Genomic DNA, 25,819 nt, shown 5'->3' on the forward strand with positions numbered 1-25,819 from the left:
CGGTGACATCGCACTGTTCTCATCGATTTATGGCATTCAAGTTCGAGCTAGGCATTCGGGAAAACCATCATTAAACCACCGGGAGCCGGCGGAGTGCACTTTGTTTATTGTAAGTAAGAAACCGGTTTATAATTTTTTTCTGCGATACCTACGCAAGTGAGGTAGGTAGCTACTTGAACTGAAGTAGTTAAGTACATATAGGTATAACACTATTTAACTGAGAAGCAAAATAACCTCATAAACGCATAGGGAGCATGTATATTATATTATATTATATTATATTGTTATGTTATGGTTACATATTTTCCGCATGTCGTGCTCGACTACATACAGAGGTGAGTGGGTGTACATGTAATTTTTCACTCAATCTCCGGCGCCGTGTCTTTAAGTTGGACAGTAGAGCAGGCGATAGAGTTCTGTAACCTCTAAGTACTGAAGGGTCGATTACAGAATAGGGTTGACAGGTGATCAATAATTGTGTAAAGGAAAGTGCTGGATATCAATTGTAATTATTTATATTAAAGTATGTTTAGCTGGCTGTCCGTTTATTACTTTTGGTTAAATAACTGAATGGGTTTTAATGAAATTCCGCACGAATACGTATCACGTGGTCGCGGCTAACGACTAACAGCTAACTATCTATTTAAAATTTATACAAAACATATATACGGATTTAATTTAATATTATAGACAGAGGGAGGTCAAAAGGATATCAGATCGACCTTCACGCGGTCGGCCGTGGAAATCATGATAACATTATCACTGACCTGCTTCATCTTCATCATACCATGCCCGACTGGTGCCCACCAGTGCATAGCGCATAGCGCATACCGCACCGACATCATTGGCGGCCGCACCACTCCATAATCATCTATTATAAAAACATAATGATGGGTAGAGTCCTATAGACTATGGAGTGGCTGAAACTTTATCGTTTTTATCCAATTCAAAATTTAAAATATCTTACATATTACAGACTGTTATCACATGTCAAATATACCGTCAGTTCGGAATGATTTCGAGATGAGAAGAACTGACAAGAAACTCAGCTCGTATTTTTTTCAAATAATAGTGGAACATGTTTACAATAAATATAGTTTTTAAAATTCAAATTTGGGAGAATAGAGTGACTACCAGCATATGCTATCGCAAAGAACAAAAAATTTAATCAGTGTTCACAACCTGAACAGACCAGTCCCCACAAATAGCACCCGTTCGCGAGTATGACGGATGAGCCAGCCGTCATTGCACTCTACCATATTATAGGGAGCACATATCAGTCGTAAGACTCGCCAATATTTTTGTTTGGAACTACATACCTACCGTTGTTGTGAGCTGCCTACCTACTAGTACCTACCCAGACAGATTTATTTATAGGATATCGATCGACCATCAGGCGCGTCACCCTCTGGAGTGTCACGGCCTGGCTATAAACATATTTGCATTCTCCCGGAAGTGGTGAACTTCAGTAGGTTCTAAATACAGTCGTACAGGTGTACGTTCCCACCACGACATCGGCGACGGCTTCGTAGCCAACACTTACAAAAGCAATCACCCTGACAAAATAGTAGCGAGTTCCATTAAGTCCCGACAGAAATGGCTGTCGGATAAAACTTATACTATTATATTACAGAGAAGAACATTGGATGAGTGTAAAAAATATATATGTATAATTTATAGATAATATAGTGGACTGGTGCTTTCGACTGCGCCAACAGTACACGCTGATCGGAGAGCACGTGATCCATCACGGCGATGATATGAGTAACAAATTACTCAGAGTAGTGCATTGTGATGAATTTACAAAGAAAATCTCAATAATTTGCAGAATTCTGCTAGAAATGATATTCCCCGTTATCAACAATCCCCTTCCCCCAATTCATGGGTATTGATTACCTTCAAAACCAAAGGACTTGACTCCTCAGCCAAGTGAACTGCTACACGAAGTGAACTGGCAGGAAAGGTATTGTTAATAATGTGGACTGTTGATCTTATTACTATCAAAGTATTATATCAGGTTGATCTGCACGCGGTTCTCTCTGGAAACCTTCATGATAAATTCCTAGTATTTCATTGGTGCCCCGCCAGCGTAAACCAGTGTGACCGCAAATGGCTGTACTTTTCCATTATTTGACAAGTGTAATTACTCGTAAGTACTCGTACCTACTGGACTCCAGTACAAGAGTTGTTGGTCGACACTCACGACTGCCCCTCCGATAGATCCCCATATAATTCAAATGGGGATCGATATTACGACGGCCTGAGCCGAGGTTCGAACCCCTAGTGGTGCCCTTAGACTAAAGTCGTATCTGTCAGGCGGGAGTTGGCTTCAGCTGCTCCATAAGTGCTTCCTTCCAGGTTTGGAGTGCCATCTCCACTCATCCCCTATCGTCCGGTGAAGCTGTAAAGGCCAGCTGCGGCCAACAGTATTAGAGTAATCCGAAAAAAAAAAACGACTGTTACAGTACAGAATGTCGCGGACGACTCGCAGTCGTGTCGCGTTATGAGCTCTGTATAAATATAACACGCGTAATGTTACAAACAAATATTAGATCATAAATGAATGTAATAGCAGGTAAAGCAATTGTAACTTGCGAATATTTGTTAAATGATTTTTATTTAAATAATGACACAACGCTGTGTGCGCGGCGAGTACGAGTAGAGACCACTACAGAAACACTATAGAAATAAATAACAATTGTATGTATAATAAATACTAACCGGGTATGAAGTGTACAGCGTACGGCTGTACCTACATATGTAGATCGACATCTGATAATCAAACGACAACAATAAGTAAAGCAACTACGATGCTGTACATCGTACAACTACACAAATATTACCTACACGTCAAACTTGCAACATCCCTAAAAATCTGCATTTCATCTGCGTTCAAATGACGTCGCTTCATAACGTAAAAAATGTCTCAAAATCCAGAATTTTATTCTATGTAGTTACAGCTGTACTCGCGACTTCGTCCGCGTGGAATTTAACTTTACTATTCTAAAATAAAATACTTTTTTTTAATAAATATAGCCTAAGTTACTCCTTATTACATCAGCTACCTGCCAAAAAGTATCCAGTCAAGATCGGTCCCGCCGTTTTAGAATTAGCCGGAACAAACAGACGGACAAAAATGGTAAAAAATGCTATTTTGGTGTATGTACCGTATTTATATTCATATGCATGTTATTTCAATATTACAAACAGACACTCCAATTTATTTTATTATAATTTATAATGTATATTATGATAATAATGAATTATATGACTTGTGTGGTGGTGTGGTGTGTACAGCTAATAGCTACATAGCCGTCGGCGAGTGGAGGTTACTTTAAGAGTTACGACGTAATTAACACGTAGACTCGCCGACATATTCAAATTTATATATTATCCTTCTGATCTCTGTATTACACTTATCTACGACATAATAAGTCTGACCCGATAGAAGGCTGTACCTATGTAAATAGAATGAGTTTCTGCGCAACATTCCAGAAGTTTCGGTATCTGTAACTTTTAAAAAATGTTTTTATTATCACTCATATTCATCACCCGCTCCGATCAAATTCAGACTAAATTCGTCAGCTGGAGTTGGTCGTCAGCCGCTCCATAAGTCGTTTGTAATGCCATCTGCACTCGCTTCCTGTCGTCCGGTAAAGATGTAAAGATGTAAAGGCCAGTTGTGGCCAATATAATAGTATTAGCGTATTCCGAATAAAATATATACTCACCGCAGCATGCCATACAAGTACAGCGACGCGTACAGACGGAACCGTACCAATTGTAACATTAAGTAACACTAACTGACACGAAAACTTAAAAATATATGGCATTTTAGGTACATGAAGGCGATTCCTTTGAATATCATATTCTTTAATTATATTACCGACTGCTGTACCTACCTGCGACTTCGTCCGCGTGGAATTTACTTTATTTTTCTAAAATAAAAGTAGCCTAAGTTACTCCTTATATATAATAAGGAGTAACTTAGGCAGTTACCTGCCAAATAAGTACAGTCAAAATCGGTCCAGTCATTTGAGAGATTAGGCGGAACAAACAGACGGACAAAAATTGAAAAAAAATACGTTTTAGTGTATGTATCGTATTTATATTCATATGCATGTAGTAAAAAACGATTATTTAGATATTAGAAACAGACACTCCAATTTTATTTATATGTATAGATGACTTATTTCGCTCACGGAAAAATAAATCAGTATATAAGAAGTTAGGAGAATTAGCGTTTAAAACAGCACAGCAAAACCACCCCAGGCCTTGTGCTGAAAAACAGCGTTGCAGCTCTCCAGCCGCTGCAGCATTATGCTGAGCACGGACCTATTCAGTAGATACCTCGACAAACATACACATGCACGCACACGCGCACACGCGCACACACGTAATTTGTAATTTTGTAACAATAAATGGTAATTTTTTTTTAATTGTTGCAACGTTTGAGTTTTTCTTTTGTTTGTTTAATGTGTGTGTTAGTTTTTTTTAACATCTACTGAATAAATATTATTTCATTTCACAAAAAAATAGAGACTAAAAACTTTTTTTTTGGCAAGACATGTGATACTTATCCATATGCTCCTAGGTCATACATAACTTGGAGGATGTAACTTCTACTTTATTTTCAGAGAACATTCAAATTTCAATGTCTCCGAATGGCAGAAACATCGAGCATTATAACATCGACAGGGGCAATAGATAGGAATCCTTACACTCCACACACGAGTGGCCTTTGGAAGCCCTAAAATGAAGAACTCCTACTTGATTAAAAATATTGTTTTCCACAACAATAGGTTGGCGGAGGTTCTTTTCACGAGACTATACTATCAGTTTTGACTCATCTATACATATAAATAAAATAGGAGTGTCTGTTTGTAATATTGTATTTATATTCATATGCATGTAGTAAAAACTACATGCATATGAATATAAATACTGTACGTACACCAACATAACATTTTTTACAATTATTGTCTGTCTGTTTGTTCCGGCTAATCTCTAAAATGGCTGGACCGATTTTGACGGGATTTTTATTGGCAGGTAGCTGATGTAATAAGGAGTAACTTAGGCTAGTTTTATTGTAGAAAAAAAGATTTTATTTTAGAAAAATAAATTAATGTTGCAAAATTCCCAGAGGCTATCAATTTTTTGCTCTACAGCTACAACATTTGAATAGCTGGTTTCATGCTCGCTATAAACTTCAAACTTGCGGCGGCGTGGTGGGCCGGTTCAATGTGCTCCCTCTAATATGGTTGAGTGCAATGATGGCTGGCTCGTCCGTCATACTCGTGAACTGGTCTGTTCGGGTTACGCATATACTGGTGGTCACTCTATTTTCCCAAGTTTGAAATTAAAAATGAATCTGTATTACTGTAAACATGTGAGACATTTATTTGAAAAGAATACGAGCTGAGTTTTTTTTGTTCTCATCTCGAAATCACTCCGAACTGACGGTAGATTTGACATATCATAAGAGTCTGTAACAGACCTACATGAATAAAGATATTTTGAATTGAATCGGTATTAAGCTCGGGCAGTAGGTACCCTACAACTAAGCGGAGTGTGTCCATTTCTTTGCACAATCGATCGAGTCCCCGCCGCACATACCTATTGGTGTGGTCGCGGTGTCGGCCACTCACTTGGTGTCAGATTCTGTCATTAACTCATTACCAACCGTCTACGACACGCCGCGCCGCGCCGCCGCCGCCGCTACTTGCACAGTTTCAGTACTATACAGTGAATTTATCTAAATCACTATCGTTTAAATTTTCATCTAAATATATTATCCTGATTGGCAACGAATGAAAATCAATTACAGCAAAAAGAGGAATATATTCAAATTTACTATCAGCTAACTCCAACTACTTAGCTATGCCTCCGTCAGGAGAGACCACAGACATCAGAATTTATTTTTAGAAAGGGCGACGGTACCGTTTACCATCAGAGGAGAGGACCAAAGCAGAAGTACTTTTATATATACAATTTTTTAACTAATTGCCAAAATATGGGGTTCCTAATTCAACTCTATTACTTTTGCTAACACTATACTGATCTGGTATCTGATATATCCCTTCCATTTATGTATCATAGGATAACTTGAATCTTAATAAACCTCACCTACATTTATCTACGTGTAAATATCACTTTCTCATTCATTGAACTACGCAAGAAGTTTGAAGTTAAAATGTATAATTTTTGGTTACTACTTCATGCTTGTAAGTAGTTTTTACAAAAGAACGTATAACTTCCCTCTTTGTCTTCACTACATAATCACTACACGGCCGGTACACAGTATACCTTGATCTCGCCCCTCGAAGCGCACCTCTGCGTGATCGTGTATAGGAGGCCCTTAGGGTTCGCAGGACGTTAATCATTCGGATACCTACGACGTGGACGATGAGCACAAATCACACTTATTGTAGTGTATGTTCGACTCTATTTCCGCGTTTAGGCCAGAACAGAAAATGCATGGAGTTGCAAACAATGTCAAAACATACAGCTGATGTAACGTGAGAACTTGACATATCTGTAGACTATGATATGGGAGAAGGTGAGCAGCAATAGAGTCCTATTGCTAGCAATGTACGATGTTAGAATGACTTCGACGCTGTTTCGTGATAAAGTCCCTGACCTCATCCAAATACAAAAATCATTTATTTATGTAGGACATTTTAGCCGCTTATGGTCGTCAAATTTTTTCTATAATATAATTTCGTCCATGCTATTTTATCATCCTCCATGGTGCTCTGCCATCGTAAACCATTAGCGCAGGCGGACGCACTATTCAATTATCATCCATAAAAATAATATATACTATGATATGTACAGTTGCAGAAGTTCCTAAGTTTCTTTGCTCTGCGTACCTACCTATATTATTACTGATATACTGAATTCCTTTTAAGAGATGTATATACATATTTACTATATATATTACAATTATTTTTTAGTCACGATAACCTGTCCTCTATCAAGGAGGCGACATGTAACTATTCCATTCTATAATATTCCGTAATGTACTACAACTTGTATTTATACTAGTAATTCAGTTGCCCTTTTGAGTCTTTTCCTTGTTATTGTATTGTGTATATATTATGTAATTTTACTCTGCTATTGTAATTACAATATTGTTAATAATTGTTATCTTTAGTTTATTTTATTATTTATTGTTTTTTTTTTACATACATAGGCCGTTTGTCTGTTAACGTATTGAATTACAATTGATAACATTGTCGACATGTAAGGAAAGGATTATCAATAAAACACAGCCGACGCAGTGGGTAGGCGTCGGCGTCGGCGTCGGCGTCGCGGTGTCGTGTCGTGTCGTGTCGTGTCGTGTCGTGTCGTGTCGTGTCACACACAGCACACCGCGTGCTCGCACGAGTAGGTATAGGTATGAAGTAATCTGGTATCGCGGCCGATCTCTATAATTGACGTACAAAGGACTGCTCTTGTTGAGTTGCGAGCTACGTACGTATGTTGCCGACTGGATCCTAATTGAATTCTCCGCTTCATGCGCCGCCAGCATAAAAAAGCGAAAGTAACTCCATACGTAGATGTATTAATCTTATAATGTTTTTCTGACCGAGTGAAAAGAAAATCACATATCTGGGATTACTCCTATTTTATTTTATTTATTTATTATTTAAGTTCAATCCACAAAACAATGTGTAGGTCGGACTTAACACCTTGCGGCGTTATCTACCAGGCCACCATGAGTGGTGCAGAGAAAGATTGTTGGCGGTGCACTAATATTTTATCCTATGTTCTATAAAAAAAAATGATACCAAGGTAATCTATTACTTCTCTATTACTATGTTATTTACTTGGTATCAGTTAAAAAAATATCACATCCCATAACGGCCATGGAGTTCCTACCTGCAGGCGCTTATGAGGTTTCGTATTACGCTTATCATTTTCTAATACGCGAATTTAATCTCGGGGTCACCAAATACTGCTAAAATGATAACCGCACAAAGGTCGTATCGGACACTGTTTATAAATACTGTGCTGAACTTGTAATTAAAAACATATCGCAATTATTGAATTGGGCCGGGCTTCGTTCGTTGACATGCAGCCGAGAGAAATAGGCACCGACCGAGCACCGGCCGAGCAGCAGGAAGAGTGGTATCGACCTTGCGCGTCCTTGTCAGCTGCACGATAACCCGAGGCGGCCGGGCCGGGCCGGGCCCGGGCCGCGGCGGAGCGAGCCATAGTCCGCGCGGTGCAGGCCGCGACCCCGCTATCGCGTACTTTTATCTGCACGTTTGGCTGATGCTGCACCACTCAGCTCGCGAACTCGACTCGCTCACCACACCACCGTCGACCGTCGCCGTCGCTGCCGGCGTCTTCACGCGCACTCAGTACAATATCAATACTTTATGTTGTACTATTTTTGATAAAGTTGAAAAGAAGTTTTTGAAAACTGTGTCGCCGTCATATTAGGTGAACCAACTTTGCAGTCTGACTGCTCTGTTATATATATTCAAACGACGGTGATGAACTGAAGTGATATTTTGATTACAGATAGTGAATTAGCAGCAGTTACAAGATGCCCAGCGCAGCTGTGAACGGGTTGTCAGGAGGCGCTACGGATGCGGAGGATGTGGTGATGACGGGGCTGTCAGGGCGGCTGCCGGAGTCAGACACCATCGAGGAGTTCGCGCAGCAACTGTTCGACGGGGTGGACCTCGTCACCGCCGACGACCGACGCTGGACGCCAGGTACTAAAATTTCCATCTGTGAGCGCCTGTGAGGGGCTCCTGTGTATTTAATTATGTTTCTTATTGTGCCCGTTATATCCTTAGGACTAATATAATAAATGTAAAAGTAGGGATGTTTGTTACGCTTTCGCGCAAAACCACTGAACCGATCATCATGAAATTTTGTACACATGTTCTTAGAGGAATTAGAATGAATATAGATAGATAGATAGATAAGTTCTTTATTCAACAATTACAAACACATAGCATACATGAGATACACTTTGTAAATAGAAATAAAGTTTACAAATTAAATAATACAGAAATATAATATTACAAAATAAAATAAAAATGGAGGTGGCTTTATGTGTCGCAATGATGAAGAGGCAACCAACTCAGCATGAAGCTACAGATAAGTCTGCAGCGCTGATATTCTGTTGGCTCCTATAATTAAATACATACTTAACTTACATACATATATACATATAGGATACTTTTTATTTAATAAAAAAAGCAAACATGTTTTTATAAAAAACAAAAAAATAAAATCCCTTTCTTAATAACATACCCACCCTTAATAATACAATAAAGGGCATAGCACAAAACTGTCGGTATATTATCTTTTGTGTACTAAACAGCTGAACTGATCTTAATGAACTTTGACGTGAAGGCAGATTAAAACACGAGGCCGTTACCTTTTATCTCAAAAAAATCTGGAGGCGGTGAAATTAGGGATTAAAGTTAAATAAATAACCCTGAACAATTAACACAACGCCATCTAGTACGACGCGACGGTAAGCAGAACTTGCGTTATGGGTACTAGACAACTGATATAAATACTTAGATATATATTTTTGGTACATACATGCATAATATACATAGGACCCAGACCGATACAAACAATCATACTCGTGAATAAAATGTTTGCATCGAGCGAGGTATCGAACCTGCGACCATCGGAAGAAAAGTGGCGTGCTAAACCGCTAGACGACCGAGGCCGTCAAGTTATTAATAATTTCTCAAGTAAAGGATGTAATAACAATAGTATGTACAGACAACCAGGACAATTTACAGAGCGCCATTTAGTTCCGAAGTAAACAGAACCTGTACTAAACAATTGACATAAATACTTAATTTTTTTTTATTATTCTAATATTTATGCACTAGCTGCACCCGCGACATTGTCCGCGTGGAATTTAACTTCATTTTTTCTAAAATAAAAGTAGCCTAAGTTACTCCTTATTATTACATTAGCTACCTGTCAAAAAAAGACTCGTCAAAATCGGTCCAGCCATTTCAGAGATTATCCGCAACAAACAGACTCACAATGATTGTAAAAAATGTTATTTTAGTGTATGTACCGTATTTATATTCATATGAATGTAGTAAAAAACGGTTATTTCAATATTACAAACAGACACTCAAATTTTATTTATATGTGTAGATTTGCGTATGATTGTAAATTACCTAATACAAAGTTATGAGTGCAAATGTTTGTACCGTGCGAGGAATTGAAAACCCGACCAACAAAAATAAAATTTTGTATCGCGAAGTAATGTCTGTGTACGTACGTAGTGTATATACACTTAGTGAGCGCGTACGATTGTAAAATCATTGTATGGCGGAACACGAATATTTATCGCGAATTCTTTCCATGAATGAACCATTACAGACCTTTCTCTGTTATTTAATAGGTTCATGATCGCCTGAGCGAGGCAGCCACTCGTACCGACCGCGCGTGCGTGTGTAGCGTGTGTAGCGTGTATAGCGTGCGTCTGCTCTGGTGGCGTGATGCGCACCGCTTAGCTTTGTAGTCTGAGTCCAGTACGTCTGTAGGCGTGGGTAGTTGTGGTGGCCGTGCAGTCGGCGCGTGGTAGCGTCCACTGGACTGTCGAGCACTGTTGACCGTCGCCTTTCATTGACGTGGGTACACTTGTACTCGGGCGAACCACACCGGCGCCCCCGGTTGCCCCTCCGATCGATCCCCCGTCCAATTCAAACGGGGATCGATATTACGACGGCCCGAGCCGAAGTTCGAACCCTTAACGGTGCCCTCAGACTAAAGTCGTATCCATCAGGCGGGAGTTGGCCTTCAGCCGCTCCATAACTCCTTCCTTTGGTTTGGAGCGCCATCTGCACTCGCCCCCTATCGTCCGGTGAAGCTGTAAAGGCCAGCTGCGGCCAATAGCGTGAGAGTAGTCCGAAAAAAAGACTCGTAGGTACTCAGCCAATAATTATGTCACCGGCGCGCGGACCGACTGCAGGAAAATTAGTGATTTTGATTTCGACTTCCGCCAATGACGTCATACAACAGGCGGTATCATAACACACAAATATTTGCTAATTCGCACCGACAGCGTGTTGTATGTATGTATGTATGTATGTATAAATATTGTTTGAAGTTGTTAACATTGAACTTTTGTGACGTTTATTATGAGAAATCATCAAAATTTGTTTTCACATGAAAAAATTACGTATATTGAATCGGTATTGTAATGTTGCGATGTTACCGTTTACGTATCTAATAACTATCTCTATAACAACATAGTGTTGAATACGCTCCTCATTGTCTGCGCTTGTAAACACACACCAAACTGAGGTGAGTGAACTTCTGATCTGCTGTTCACTACTGACGACTGACGACTGACGACTGACAGACATACAGTTCTGCCTACGTTCGTATCCGTGTGTCTCTGGCTCTGCATGCACATGCATATTACATGGCGTGCGTGAGGCGCGGCCGTCACCATCAGTGACGTCACGTGACTGTCGCAGGACACCAGCTGTAGCGGCACGAGTCACGAGGACCCTCTACCGTCCGGTACATGTACCACAACGTACCAATGACAACAACAACTATAATGTCGTCGCTCTACATTCCACAATAGGAATTGCAAGCAACGACCGGTCTAAAAATATGTCAATAGTAAATTTGGTTTTGAAAATTGTAATAAAAACATTTTGTTTATTCACTAGCTACCCACCCCGGCTTCGCACGGGTGTATGTGTATTATATATATATAAACCTTCCTCTTGAATCACTCTATATATTAAAAAACGGCTGCATAATCCGTTGCGTAGTTTTAAAGATTTAAGCATACATAGGGACAAACAGACAGCGACAGCGACTTTGTTTTATATATTATATTATATAGTAATTTAAAACAGAAAAACAGTGTTGCGAATATCGGCGTCCTCCACCGAGTTTGTAGAATTCGAAAAAATACATGCTATGACGTCACCCATGTCACGTTTGTCCAATAACATTTAAATATTTATAATGCTGCCATACTAAAGCTAATTATTAATCAATATTTATCAATTCATCAAATATTAATCAATATACTGGCTTCTGTCATACGGCTAATGCTAGTTCAGGAGCCAGGACTACACAGAAATACTAAAAGGAGATTGATATTGTCTTAAAAGTGTATCTATTGTATAAATATTGTTGTAACGATCCCTCTGAGATAAATAAAGATTATTATTATTATTATATGATATTAAATTAATAAAGGACAGAGACAGTGGTAACCAACTTAAAACTCTGTACCGACGGAACACTCGCGTTACGTGTCCGACACGCTCTTGGTCGTTTTTTTATTTACGTAATGTAGTATCAGTCGGTTAATTGATTCTGCAGATACACTTGTAACTTGTAGCTATAATTATGTACAAATGTTACATTACCCGCCATTGTTACCTGCGAATTGCGCTGCCAGTACGACGGTTGAACAACATTCATTCGCGCATTCAGTCTATTTGCAGTAGTATTTCAATATCCTACATATTTAACATGTCATATATCGGCGTTGGGATAGCATCCCAGCAACATACCTCATCTTTATACAATCCCTGGTGTAGCAGACGAGCGATAATTTGTTCTCTGTACTCCATAATAAAATACTACCATAGCCCAAAGAAAGTTGTCGTGTTCACTTATTTGATATTTAAGTAGTCTTGTCGCATAGTATAGTATTTATCACCATAATATTGGCATTAACTCTGCTTTATATACTCTACACGGGAAATATCCCCCTCTTACGGCTCACGGATCGTAAGCGCTCGGAGAGAGACGTTAACAGACCATCTAATACTAGTGTTACACGTACACTACAAGAGATGAGGTTCGAACCCCTAGTGGTGCTCTCAGACTAAAGTCGTATCCGTCAGGTAGGAGTTGGCTTTCAGCCGCTCCATAAATCCTTCCTTGGTTTGGAGTACCATCTGCACTCGCCCCCTAACGTCCGGTGAAGCTGTAAAGGCCAGCTGCGGCCAACAGCATTAGAGTAGTCCGAAAAAAAAAACTACAAGAGATACATTTAAAAAATACACTTTGATGTTGATACTCGTTTATATATAGTGTATCAGACGTAGGATGGTAATAATAGATTTTCATGATGATTTTATATCGTAACATAAAAATATAGAGAACCTATACAGTAAACAACTTCTAAGAGACCCGTTATACTCTTAAACAGGTCTTCATGGACTGCCCGAACGTAATGGGAAGCTTAAAGATTTATCACATTTCGATGCCACATTCTTCGGCGTGCATGCGAAACAAGCACATCTGATGGACCCTCAGCTGCGGCTGCTGCTCGAGGTGACGCACGAAGCGATCGTGGACGCGGGCATCAACCCTGCCGAGCTTCGCGGCTCCCGCACCGGCGTCTACGTCGGCGTCTCTAATTCGGAAACCGACGAAATGTGGACCAGCGACCCCGACAAGATCAACGGCTACGCCCTCACCGGCTGCTGTCGCGCTATGTTCCCCAACCGCATATCGTACACGTTCGACCTGAAGGGTCCGTCGTACGCGATCGACACCGCCTGCTCCAGCTCTATGTTCGCCCTGGCGCAGGCCGTGGCCGCCATCAAAGCGGGACACTGCGACGCGGCCGTCGTCGCCGGCGCCAACCTCTGCCTGAAGCCCGGCAACTCGCTCAACTTCCACCGACTGAGCATGCTGTCGCCGGAGGGCCGGTGCGCCGCGTTCGACGCGGAGGGCCGCGGGTACGTGCGCTCGGAGGCCACCGTGGTGGTGCTGCTGCAGAAGCGCGGCCACGCGCGGCGCGTGTACGCCACGGTGCGCGGCGCGCGCATGAACACCGACGGCCACAAGGAGCAGGGCATCACCTACCCCGCCGGAGAGATGCAGCGGCAGCTCGCCGCCGAGACGTTCCGGGAGGCGGGACTGAGGCCGCAGGACGTCGCGTATGTCGAGGCACATGGCACAGGAACTAAGGTCTGTAAACATAAGTCAGATTAAAATTACATTTTTAATGAAACGCATTTATCTACTAGATTCAAAATAACTACCACTGTTGGTTTACAGGTGGGCGATCCACAAGAAGTGAACTCGATCGCAGAATTATTTTGCAAAGACAAAAAGACTCCATTGTTGCTGGGGTCGGTGAAGTCTAACATGGGACACTCGGAGCCCGCGTCGGGCTTGTGCTCGATTGCGAAAGTACTGATCGCAATGGAAAAGGGCATTATTCCTGGAAATCTACATTTCAAATCTCCCAATCCTGATATACCAGCACTCAGCGACGGTAGAATAAAAGTAAAGTAACACTGATAATTTTCTAATAATATTATTTTTACTTAAAATCCATAATAATATTACATTTATGTAACGTACTACATATGGACAGGTGGTGGACCGCAACACGTCTTGGGAGGGCGGGCTGGTGGCGGTGAACTCGTTCGGGTTCGGTGGCGCGAACGCGCACGTGATCCTGGAGTCGGAGCGCGCGCACGGCAAGCGTGAGAGTGCACGCGCGCCGTACGCGCTGCCGCGGCTGGTGGTCGCGTCGGGCCGCACCGAGCCCGCCGTGCGCGCGCTGCTCGAGCACGCCGCCGAGCACGCCTCCAACGCCGACCTGCACGCGCTGCTCGACGCCGTGCACGCACGCGCCGTGCCCGGCCACGCGCACCGCGGCTATGCCGTGCTCACCGACCCACCGCTGCAGGAGATCCTCGTAAGTTTTTAATCTCATCCACATATTTGTTGTTCCGTGTTACTAAAAATTTGATTTATTATAACGTTTGCTTACAGGAATTTGACAACAGTGAGCCGCGACCGATCTGGTTCGTGTTCTCGGGAATGGGCTCGCAGTGGGCGGGCATGGCACGCTCGCTGATGCGACTGCCGACATTCGCGGCTACGATCGAGCGAGTGGCCGCAGCCCTCCGTCCTCACAACATCGACCTGCTGCACGTGCTAATCGACGCGCCCGACGCCGCCTTTGAAGACGTCATCAACTCCTTCGTGTCCATCGCGGCGGTACAAGTGGCGCTGGTTGACGTACTGCGCGCCGTCGACATCCGACCTGATGGCATCGTCGGTCACTCTGTAGGCGAACTAGGTCAGCCCATTTTATATTAATTCGACATATGGTAGTAGACTCGGCGAGATCATTTTAGCTAGTGAGAAATTACTCAGATATATTTGTACTACCTGGAAAAATAGAAAAAAGTAGTTGGTGTATTTCATGATCTATCCAAGGCTTTTGATTGCGTAGATCATAACGCACTAAATCATAACCTAGCTTTTTAAAGCATCAAAGACAACGTTCTGGATCAAGTTAAATCCTATTTATCAGATAGTATTTAAAAAGTTTAAGTTACATCTAATGGGTCTCTTGTATGTATAGGTGTATCGCAAGGGTCTAATCTAGAATCATTTTTATTTTTAATTTATATTATTGATCTTCTTTTACCATGCAGCGTAGATGTGACATATACATATTAGGTAAATTGTTTAAAATATATGACGATGTAAACATTACCTTGCAACGTCTCTTGAATTGATTTACGAATAATATCATGACATGCACAAGACGCCGAAAGGTCATATACGAATAAATTATTTTTAGTTTGAATATATTACTTCGGTGGTGACAGGGTGTGCGTACGCGGACGAGACGCTGACGGCGGAGCAGGCGGTGCTGGCGGCGTACTGGCGCGGGCGCAGCATCGCGGACGCCGCGCTGCCGCCGGGCGCGATGGCCGCCGTCGGCCTCACGTGGCAGCAGTGCGTCGAGCGCTGTCCGCCCGACGTCGTGCCGGCCTGCCACAACGCCGCGGACAGTGTCACCGTACGTACCCGCCCCGGTCATTGTTGACGTACATACGTAGTAATCATTAGCCGTAATGTGCGGTACCCGACAAGTAACAATAATAAATCTTTGAAAGTTTTGGTAGATTAAACAATATTATTATTGATTGATATAGAGCAACACACAAGTTTCTTGCTTATTCTTCTTGTGATGAATCTGCATTCCGAATAAGCGGTAGAATAAAAAAACCTTGACTATTCAAAAGTGCTTATATTAAATTTATTTGAATAAAGATTATTTCTATTTCTATTACTGATTAGCTCGGGATCGCTCGCGTTAATTTATCCCCTTAGGGGTGGAATTTATCAAAATCCTTTCTTAGGGGAATGCATGCAAAGTCTCAGCCCGATCGGTTTAATATAGATAAAGTTTCATACAAACTTTCATCCCCTATTTTATCCCCTTGGGGGATTAATCAAAATCCTTTCTTAGCGGATGGTACTTCATAACATCTACCTGCATGCCAAATTTCAGCCCGATCCGTCCAGTGGTTTGGGCTGTGCGTTGATAGATCACTATGTCAGCCACCTTTGAGTTATATATATAGATGATGTAAATACACATGTTCTCTGAAGGTGAATGTGTTATCAGGTATCGGGTCCGGTTCCGTCGATAGAGAAGTTCGTAGCCGAGTTGTCTGCAGCGGGCACGTTCGCGCGCCGCGTCAACAGCAGCGGCGTGGCGTTCCACAGCAAGTACATCGCGGCGGCCGCGCCGCTGCTGCGCGAGCGGCTGCGCACCGTCATACCAGACCCCAAGCCGCGTACTGCGCGCTGGGTCTCCTCCTCGCTGCCCAAGGACCAGTGGAACTCTGATATCGGCACGTATAATTTACTCAACTAAATTTAATCACATACAAAAACTATTCTTTGAGAAGCTTTAATAACAATATTATTAATGTGGCTGTAGAACAATAATTTAGACTCACGTTTAATATCAGTTAAAGTTTGCTCGTTAAGTTTGTATCGAGTTTCTTAAAACTAAAATATACGAGTGAATTGACCATAAAACTTTTACAAGATTCAAGATGTAAACTGTGTACTGATGTACTATAATTGACTGCAGGCGGTCGTATCTCTCGCTGAGTATATTCTTATAAATACTGTCATATTACGACAAAGCTTAAGTTTCTACAGTCTTAACCCGCTTCGACCATGCTAGAGTAGTCCGACTGAAGGGAATGCAGCTATGTATAATGACCGTGGTCGTACGGTGCTGCAGCGAAGCTGAGCGACGCGGAGTACCACGTGAACAACCTGCTGTCGCCGGTGCTGTTCGCGGAGGCGCTGGCGGCGGTGCCGGCGCGCGCGCTGGTGGTGGAGGTGGCGCCGCACGCGCTGCTGCAGGCGGTGCTGAAGCGCGCGCTGCCCGCGGCCGCCGCGCACGTGCCGCTCGTGCGCCGCGACCACCCCGAGCCCTGCGCGCACCTGCTGGCCGCCCTCGGCAGGTGAGTGTAGCGCGTGACGTGCGTGCGGCACGTGGCGTGCTACGCGTGCTGCGCGTGCTACACGCGCCCGCTCGTGCCGCAGGGTGTACGCGGCGGGCGCGCAGCCGGCGGCGGGGCGGCTGTACCCCGCGGTGGCGTGGCCCGTGTCGCGCGGCACGCCGGGGCTGGCCTCGCGTGTCCGCTGGGACCACTCCGTCGAGTGGAGCGTCGCGGACTTCGGCGCCGCCGCCCGCGCCGGGGAGAACGTCGTCGAGGTGGACCTCTCGCGCGCCCGACACGCCTACGTCGCCGGACACCAGATCGACGGACGAGTCCTCTTCCCTGCCACCGGATACATTGTGAGTTTCTTATTCTTAACCTTCCTCGATTTAATTACACCTACTCGAATATAGCTGATCGGAATTGATATGTAATGTTCTTATATTAACACACTGTAGCAGCACAATATTAATATTATTATTAATGAAACATCCACGAATACGACTAAAGTAGTGCTTTCATTCTACCCATACTGAACCACTACGACACCATAGTGACTGATTACCGTTTCACTGCTCCCTCCGCATTACAATTGAAAAAAGGATATTAGCGTAGTATTGTATTACCAGGCCGATCATGTTTAGTATTAAATATTATTTCGACTTTGCAAGAACTGTAACTTGAATTTATTAATATAACTGTATACTTTTAGCAGGCAACAGGACAATAATGACGAAATATAATAATTTTCAGACCCTTGTATGGCAAACTATTGCCAAGTTTCATAATAAAAAATTCGAAGAGACCGCGGTAATCCTCGAAGATTTGCAGCTTAAAAGAGCCACTATAATGTCTCGGGACGTGCCGGTCAAGTTCCTGGTGAATATTCTTGACGGCACCGGCGAATTCGACGTGTGCGAGGGAGGCAGCGTCGTCGTCACGGGCAAGGTGCGCCTCGTCGAAGAGCCGACTACGGAACGACTCTCCATGCCTCCAGTTAGTGCTGTGGAAGAACCGGATCTATTGCCACTAGTCACAGATGATATATACAAAGAACTTCGGCTCAGAGGATATAACTACGGCGGTGTATTCCGAGGAATACGGAGCTCAGATCCAAGAGGCACAAGGGGTGAACTCGAGTGGAATGGCAATTGGATATCTTTTATGGACACCATGCTTCAATTCGGTCTTATCGGTGCCAATACACGAGAATTATACTTGCCTACTCGCATTCAACGCGTATTGATCGATCCTGTGGCGCACGTAGCCGCCGGAGCGGGTGTCGACGTGTTGCCGGTGAGGCGTGACGCCGACGTTGACGTCGTCATCTGCGGTGGTCTAGAGTTTCGAGGTGTCAAGACGAGCCTCGCGCCACGACGTACCAACGTGCAATCGCCACCGAAGTTAGAAAAATACGTATTTGTGCCTTACGATAACGCGAATATTGGTACCGAGGACACGTCGCGATCGAAGCGAGATGCGCTCACTGTGAGCGTACAGCTCGTACTGGAAAACGTGGGAACGCTTCGGCTGAAGGTGACGGAGGCAGCACTGGATCGGCCGGCAGACTCATTGCTGGCGCCGATCGCACTGCAGCTGCTGGAAGCCGAGCCTCAGGTGCGTGTGGAGGCCAGCCTCGCCGCAGGCGCCGCGCACGCTGTCTACAAGGCGGCGCCGATCATCCAGCAGATGGGTATAAAGGTATATGACACTTTATTTACTTTAAAAATATATTCTTAATGTAAGACCGTAATACATGGTACTAATTTACCGAGAAAAACTGACAAATTTGAATCATTTGTGATAAATCATATTGATCGTAATTTGATAATCCTAAGATAGTACCATTTAGCATATTTAATTAATATATAGGTAACAACAAAAGACGCCAACGAAACCGCCCCGGACAGCGAGTGCCATCTGGTGGTGGCGGGCGGCGTGGCGTCGTCGCCTGACAGTGCGGAGGTGCTGGGCCGGCTGGCGGAGGCGCTGGCCGACGGCGGCATGGTGCTGGTGGAGGAGGCGCACGGCGCGCTGGGGGCGGCGGCGGCGGAGCGGGCCGGCCTCGAGCTCGTGTCGCGGCAGGCGACCGCCGACTGCGAGTACCTGGTGCTGCGGCGGCGCGTCCCGCCGCCGGCCGAGCACGTGGTGGTGGAGGTGGAGGACGAGCGCTCGTACGGCTGGGTGGAGCCGCTGCGCGCGGCGCTGAAGCGCGCCGAGAGCGCGGCCGCGGAGCTGCGCGTGTACGCGGTGTCGCGCGCGGCCGGCGGCGGCGTGCTGGGGCTGGGCACGTGCCTGCGCGCCGAGCCGGGCGGCCGCGCGCTGCGCGTCTTCTATCTGCCCGACTGCCGCGAGCCCTTCCAGCCCGCCGCGCCCCACTTCGCGGACCAGCTGCGCAAGGACCTGGCCGTCAACGTGCTGCGCGCCGGCGTCTGGGGCTCCTACAGGCACCTTCTGCTCGACGACGCTGCCGAGGCGCAGCTCCAGGTGCTCGTCTTTACCTTTACTATGAATAGATTTGATGTTCGTCTGTAGATTTAATTCTATCTCAGTATTGTATGGCAACAGGTGGAGCACGCATACGTGAACACATTAACTCGCGGTGACCTGTCGTCGCTACGGTGGATCGAGAGTCCGCTGCGATTTGCGAGCGAGACGCAGTGGCCCGCGCACACGGACCTTTGCCAAGTCTACTACGCGCCACTGAACTTCCGCGACATTATGTTGGCTACTGGCAAGCTACCGCCCGACGCGTTGCCGGGAAATCTTGCAGGGCAGGTACACATTAGATGATCCCCTCACATTTAACAAAAACTCCATATAGTACTCCTTTACTTCAATGACGTCACGTTTCTGTACAGGAGTGTATCCTGGGGCTGGAGTTCAGCGGGCGGTCGTCGCGGGGCGCGCGCGTGATGGGCATGGTGGCGGCGCGCGGGCTGGCGACCAGCGTGGTGGCCGACTCGGGGTTCCTGTGGGAGGTGCCCGCGGCGTGGTCGCTCGAGCAGGCGGCGACGGTGCCGGTGGCGTACGCGACGGCGTACTACGCGCTGGCGGTGCGCGGGCGCATGCGGCGCGGGGAGGCGGTGCTGGTGCACGCGGGCACCGGCGGCGTGGGGCAGGCCGCCATCGCGATCGCGCTGCACGCCGGCTGCACCGTGTTCGCGACGGTGGGCACGCCCGACAAGCGCGCCTTCCTGCGCGAGCGCTTCCCGCAGCTGCGGGACGACCACGTCGGCAGCTCGCGCGACACCTCCTTCGAGCAGCTGGTGCTGCGTCAGACGCGCGGCCGGGGGGTCGACCTCGTGCTCAACTCGCTCGCCGCCGACAAGCTGCAGGCCTCCGTGCGCTGCCTGGCCGAGGGCGGCCGATTCTTAGAGATCGGCAAGCTGGATCTCTCGAACAACACCCCTCTCGTTAGTATCTAATACCTAATCTTAAACCGTTAATTTGAGACTCGCACACCTTGGATATTCGGCATTTTATTGAAATTTTGTAAATGCGAAAGTGTGTCTGTATGTCTATTTTTTATCTTTTCAAACTTAAACCATAAAAACAAATCTTGATATTGAAGATGATTATTCAAATGAGATAGTATCTCAAGATCTAACATAGGCTTATCTATGTATAAAAAATCTGACCATGTCGCTGGTGACAACCAGTAGGTACTTACCAATGAAATAATAATACTAGAAAAAAAAATGAACCACTATTCAATACTGCTCACATAGGGAATGTCGTTCTTCTTGAAAAACACAACATTCCACGGCATCCTGCTGGACGCGCTGTTCGAGGCGTCGGCCGAGGACGCGGAGAAGGCGGCGGTGGTGCGCTGCATGACGGAGGGCATCGCCAGCGGCGCCGTCCGCCCGCTGCCCGCCACCGTCTACCACGACCACCAGCTCGAGCAGGCCTTCCGGTACACGGGCATCCCTACTTCCATGCTCTTTATTTAAATTAAAATGTTGATTTTAAAAGCTAGGAATATTTTATAAATTTAAGTTTATGACAAAAAGTAAGCAATAGTTATCGAATTTTAAAAATATTTAATTAATGGTCGAATTGGTACATGCGATTTTTTGTGTTACAAGTATTTTAGTTTAGACAATATTTTGAGTTTCATTTATATAGATGTAACAGACGATATCAGTCAACGATAAAAAAAAATGTCGTCAGAATTAGACTAGAACTGTATTTTACCGTTCGTTCTTGATGAACTTTTGCAGATACATGGCGACTGGCAAACACATCGGTAAAGTTTTGTTGCGCGTGCGCGAGGAGGAGGCTTCGACGACGCGCCCCATCACCAAGATGATATCCGCCATTCCGCGCACCTACCTACACCCCGCCAAGAGCTACGTCTTAGTGGGTGAGTGGCGGCAGAGCTAGTCGCGAAGTCTATTCAGATCGTTCCGATTGGGTGCGTCCTCTCTAAAATACCGTTTCGTGCAGGCGGCCTCGGCGGCTTCGGGCTCGAGCTGGCGCAGTGGCTGGTGGTGCGCGGCGCGACGCGGATCGTGCTGAACTCCCGCAGCGGCGTCCGCACCGGCTACCAGTCCATGTGCATCCGCAGGTAACTATCGGCCCGCTCCGGTGTAGCGGTGTAGCGGTGTACCGGTGTGCCGGTGTGCCGGTGTGCCGGTGTGCCGGTGTGCCGGTGTGCCGGTGTGCCGGTGTGCCGGTGTGCCGGTGTGCCGGTGTGCCGGTGTGCCGGTGTGCCGGTGTGCCGGTGTGCCGGTGTGCCGGTGTGCCGGTGTGCCGGTGTAGCGCGCGGTAGTGACGGGCGGGGCGGTGTGCAGGTGGCGCGAGGCGGGCGTGGCGGTGGCGGTGTCGCGGGCGGACGCGGGCGGCGCGGAGGGCGCGCGCGCGCTGCTGCGGCAGGCGGCCGCGCTGGGGCCCGTCGGCGGCGTGTTCAACCTGGCCGCCGTGCTGCGCGACGCCTTCCTCGAGAACCTCACGCCGGAAGACTTCAAGACCGTCGCGAAAGCCAAAGTCGACGGTGAGTCGTCTTCGATCGAGTTTCACGATGACGCGACTATATATATATATATATGGGCGATGGACATATTTACTGAACGGGATGTACGTACACAGGCACGCGGGCGCTGGACGCGGCCACGCGCGAACTGGCGCCGCAGCTGGACTACTTTGTGGCGTTCTCGTCGGTGTCGTGCGGGCGCGGCAATCCCGGCCAGAGCAACTACGGCTACGCCAACTCGGTCATGGAACGCATCTGCGAGCAGCGGCAGGCCGACGGTCTGCCGGGTCTCGCCGTGCAGTGGGGCGCCATCGGTATGTCTTTATATATATGTATATATTTATTAGATCTACAAAACTGGATCTCTTACAGAGTACATAACTTTACACAGATAAAATAAACTATTTAAGTAATACATCCTACTAGATGTAGACACAGTATGCATAGCTAATTTTTACACACACAAAATGACACCATACAATAATAATTTGAATTAATAAAGAATTACGTTCTTATATTTCAAGAAAATTACAGTTTAGTGTCCGTTTAATATTACTGACTGATGCACTGAACATATCAAATATGTGTCTGACATTATTCGGATGTTTCCCGACTCCTCCAAAGGGAAGTTATTCCATAATATTTGAGTCTAGAATTACGAATACGCGGCAAGATCTTTACATTGATTATCGGAAAAAGCGAGATGATAAAGAATTATTTTTTGTACTTTCTCTAATCTGATAATGCGAATAAAGATGATTCGTATTGGTGAGGACTGCGAGCGAGGGCGCTGAACGCGTGTCGGTCCGCAGGCGAGGTGGGCCTGATCGTGGAGACGATGGGCGGCGACGAGGCCGTGGTGGGCGGGACGGTGCCGCAGCGCGTGGCGTCGTGCATGCAGGCGCTGGGCGCGCTGCTGGCGCGGCCGCACGCCGTGGTCGCCAGCATGGTGCTGGCAGACAAGCGGCGCGGGCCCGCGCAGCCCGCACACGACGTCGTCCACGCAGTCGCCAACATACTCGGTGCGGACACCTCACCTACCTCTATTTCATTATTTGTTTACGGAAAACGTACAGCTATTGTAGTACCGTCTAGTAAATTTACAAATGTAGTCATTTACATGTGTGGTCTCCACAGATTGTGGAAGTGGCAGTAAAAAAGGATACACACAAAATAACACTGTTCTATGAATTTAATTTACTCTCAAAAATACTAAACATTGATATAACTTCATTGTGTATATATTTATTAATTGTATTATGGAACAAATAACGTGACAATAACATTCATTGTATACGGTACGAGCTCTAAATGAGAAGTGATTTTGAGTTCTAGAGAACGCCGGAAATACTTGTTTCGAGTGGATGCTCACTCGTCGAGAATTTTTAAATGATATATTTTTCAAAAGAGACGGCGAATCTATAATTATAAACAAAAAATTTCGTTCTTAGTTCTTTCGACGGTGTTCTAATGATACGAGATAATTGTGGTACACGATTAGTATAATAAACTGAGCAGCTGAAATGTTGTCACAAATAACGAGTTTCCATTATTATCTTACTAAAACGCACGACTCTGTTCGCAGGCATTAAGAACCCGAGCAAAACATCGAATACGGTCAGCCTCGCGGAGCTAGGAATGGATTCACTGATGGGCGCAGAGATCAAGCAGACGCTGGAGCGCAGCTACGACTTGGTGCTGGGCGTGCAGGAGATCCGGACGCTCACGTTCGGCAAGCTCCGCGAGCTGACCGGCGGCGAGCCCGGCGACGGCGGCGCGGCCCCCGCCCCCGCCCCCGCCGCCGCCGCCGCCTCCTCCTCCTCCCCGTCCCCGTCCCCGTCCCCCGCCGCCGCGGCCGCGCCCGGCGCCGGCCCCCTGGTGCGGCTGCCCGCCTCGGGCGACCTCATGCCCTCGCAGGTGATGGTGGAGCTGCCGAGCGCGGCGGCGCGGGCGGGCCGGCCCGTGTTCATGGTGCACCCGCTGGAGGGCGTGGCGGACGCGCTGCGGCCCCTGGCGGCGCGCGTGCGGGGCCGCGTGCTGGCGCTGCAGTGCACGGCCGACGCGCCGCTGCAGGACCTGCCCGCGCTCGCGCGCTTCTACGTGGCGCACGTGCGCGCCGCCCAGCCGCAGCCGCCCTACGTGCTGCTGGGGTACTCCTTCGGCGCCAGCGTCGCTTTCGAAATGACCCTGCAGCTCGAGAAGGTATATAGACGTTATATTTTTTGCATTCGTTCCGAAACGTATTCTGTATTGTGACACGGTGCCGGGCCGTTCGTATGAATGCGAACCGATATCGTATCGTTCTACTTTCATTTTTTTTTATAATTACAGTCAGGATGTGAAGTACACTTGATTATGGTCGACGGCTCCCCTGCGTACGTGGCGAAGCACACTGCGCTCGGAAAAACCAAGAACGTCCCGCGGACGAAGGCGAGCGACGAGGCGGACGCGCTCACCGTGTTCGTGCAGCAGTTCAAGGAGGTGGACGGCGCGCAGGTGAGTACTGGTCGGCAGGGCGGAGGCCGCGGGAGTCGTGAGACGTGTGAGGCGAGAGTGACGGAGCGCGTGTCGTCAACCCTCAGGTGTCGGCGGAGCTGGCGCGGCTGGGCGGGTGGGAGGCGCGCGTGCGGCGCGTGGCGGCGCTGCTGGCGGAGGCGGAGGCCGCGCTGGCGCCGGCGGCGGCGGCCTTCTACGGCAAGCTGGCCGTCGGCGACGCGTACCGCGCGGCCGGCCGCGTGCGCGCGCCCGTCACGCTGTTCCGCGCGCGCGACAACTACGTCGCGCTGGACGAGCACTACGGGCTGCGCGAGCTGTGCGCCGGCCCGCTCGCCGCGCGACAGCTGCCCGGCGACCACCGCTCCATCCTCGCCGGCGACGCCGCCCAGCTCATCGCCGACCACGTGTCCGCCACGCTGGAGCGGCTGGCCGGCCAGCAGTAGCGCTCCGCCCCCGCGCCCGCGCCGGGCGCCCTCCGCCGCCGCCGCCGTCGTCGTCGTCGTCGTCGACGCGGCCTCTCTTAGGCGACGGCGCACTGAACTGATGCGATCGGAGTGCTTCATATGCGTGTTATGAACTGTGACTTGACGACAGTGTGAAGCGTCGGGCGGTGATTACTTCAAATATATCGTAGGACGTCGAGGCGTTTCCGTCCTCGCAGGACGACATCGCGTAGTACGATCCGGTAGTCGCGATGTACAGTCGATGAGACGATACAATGACGACCTCGATGCTACACCTATGCCTGTATTGTACTGATTATATTCTACATTTCATTACATAGTTAATAGGAGCGTATGTCACAGTACAGTATAACACGTACTGTGTTATATGTTTCATAAAACTGTATCATAAAATTTACTTCTTCTTTCAACATTCCTGAGTGTCAACATAAATGTATATGTTTCATTAAGAAAAAATCATGCAACCGGATACAGTCTGCCAAACAAAACATATGTAAAATATGTACATAACATTACTGAATCCAATTTCTACTGTAGAGGCCTGCGAGCCCCGTGTAGAACTACAGCGCAAATGTAAATGTTTATATATCTCACGTATGAAGTGAGCAGTACTATTAAAG

General features: G+C 46.7%; 1 protein-coding gene across 1 annotated transcript; it reads left to right on the forward strand.

The window, feature by feature from the left end:
* LOC131845600 (fatty acid synthase-like) lies at positions 1 to 25,179 on the forward strand. Its single transcript, XM_059194676.1, has 23 exons — positions 1 to 109; positions 8,533 to 8,729; positions 13,190 to 13,956; positions 14,047 to 14,277; positions 14,369 to 14,695; positions 14,773 to 15,082; positions 15,621 to 15,814; positions 16,427 to 16,655; positions 17,057 to 17,282; positions 17,365 to 17,620; positions 18,015 to 18,962; positions 19,134 to 19,748; positions 19,830 to 20,039; positions 20,123 to 20,677; positions 20,993 to 21,180; positions 21,488 to 21,630; positions 21,714 to 21,834; positions 22,061 to 22,260; positions 22,356 to 22,553; positions 23,052 to 23,261; positions 23,825 to 24,441; positions 24,571 to 24,735; positions 24,822 to 25,179. The coding sequence occupies exons 2-23, from the start codon at positions 8,558 to 8,560 to the stop codon at positions 25,176 to 25,178; spliced, it is 7,239 nt and encodes a 2,412-aa protein (XP_059050659.1). The 5' UTR covers positions 1 to 109; positions 8,533 to 8,557; the 3' UTR covers position 25,179.
* The last annotated feature ends 640 nt before the right edge of the window (positions 25,180 to 25,819 follow it).

Source organism: Achroia grisella, unplaced genomic scaffold, assembly GCF_030625045.1.
Source record: "Achroia grisella isolate CSIRO2021 unplaced genomic scaffold, CSIRO_AGI_Agris_v1 utg478, whole genome shotgun sequence".
Lineage (NCBI taxonomy): Eukaryota > Metazoa > Arthropoda > Insecta > Lepidoptera > Pyralidae > Achroia > Achroia grisella.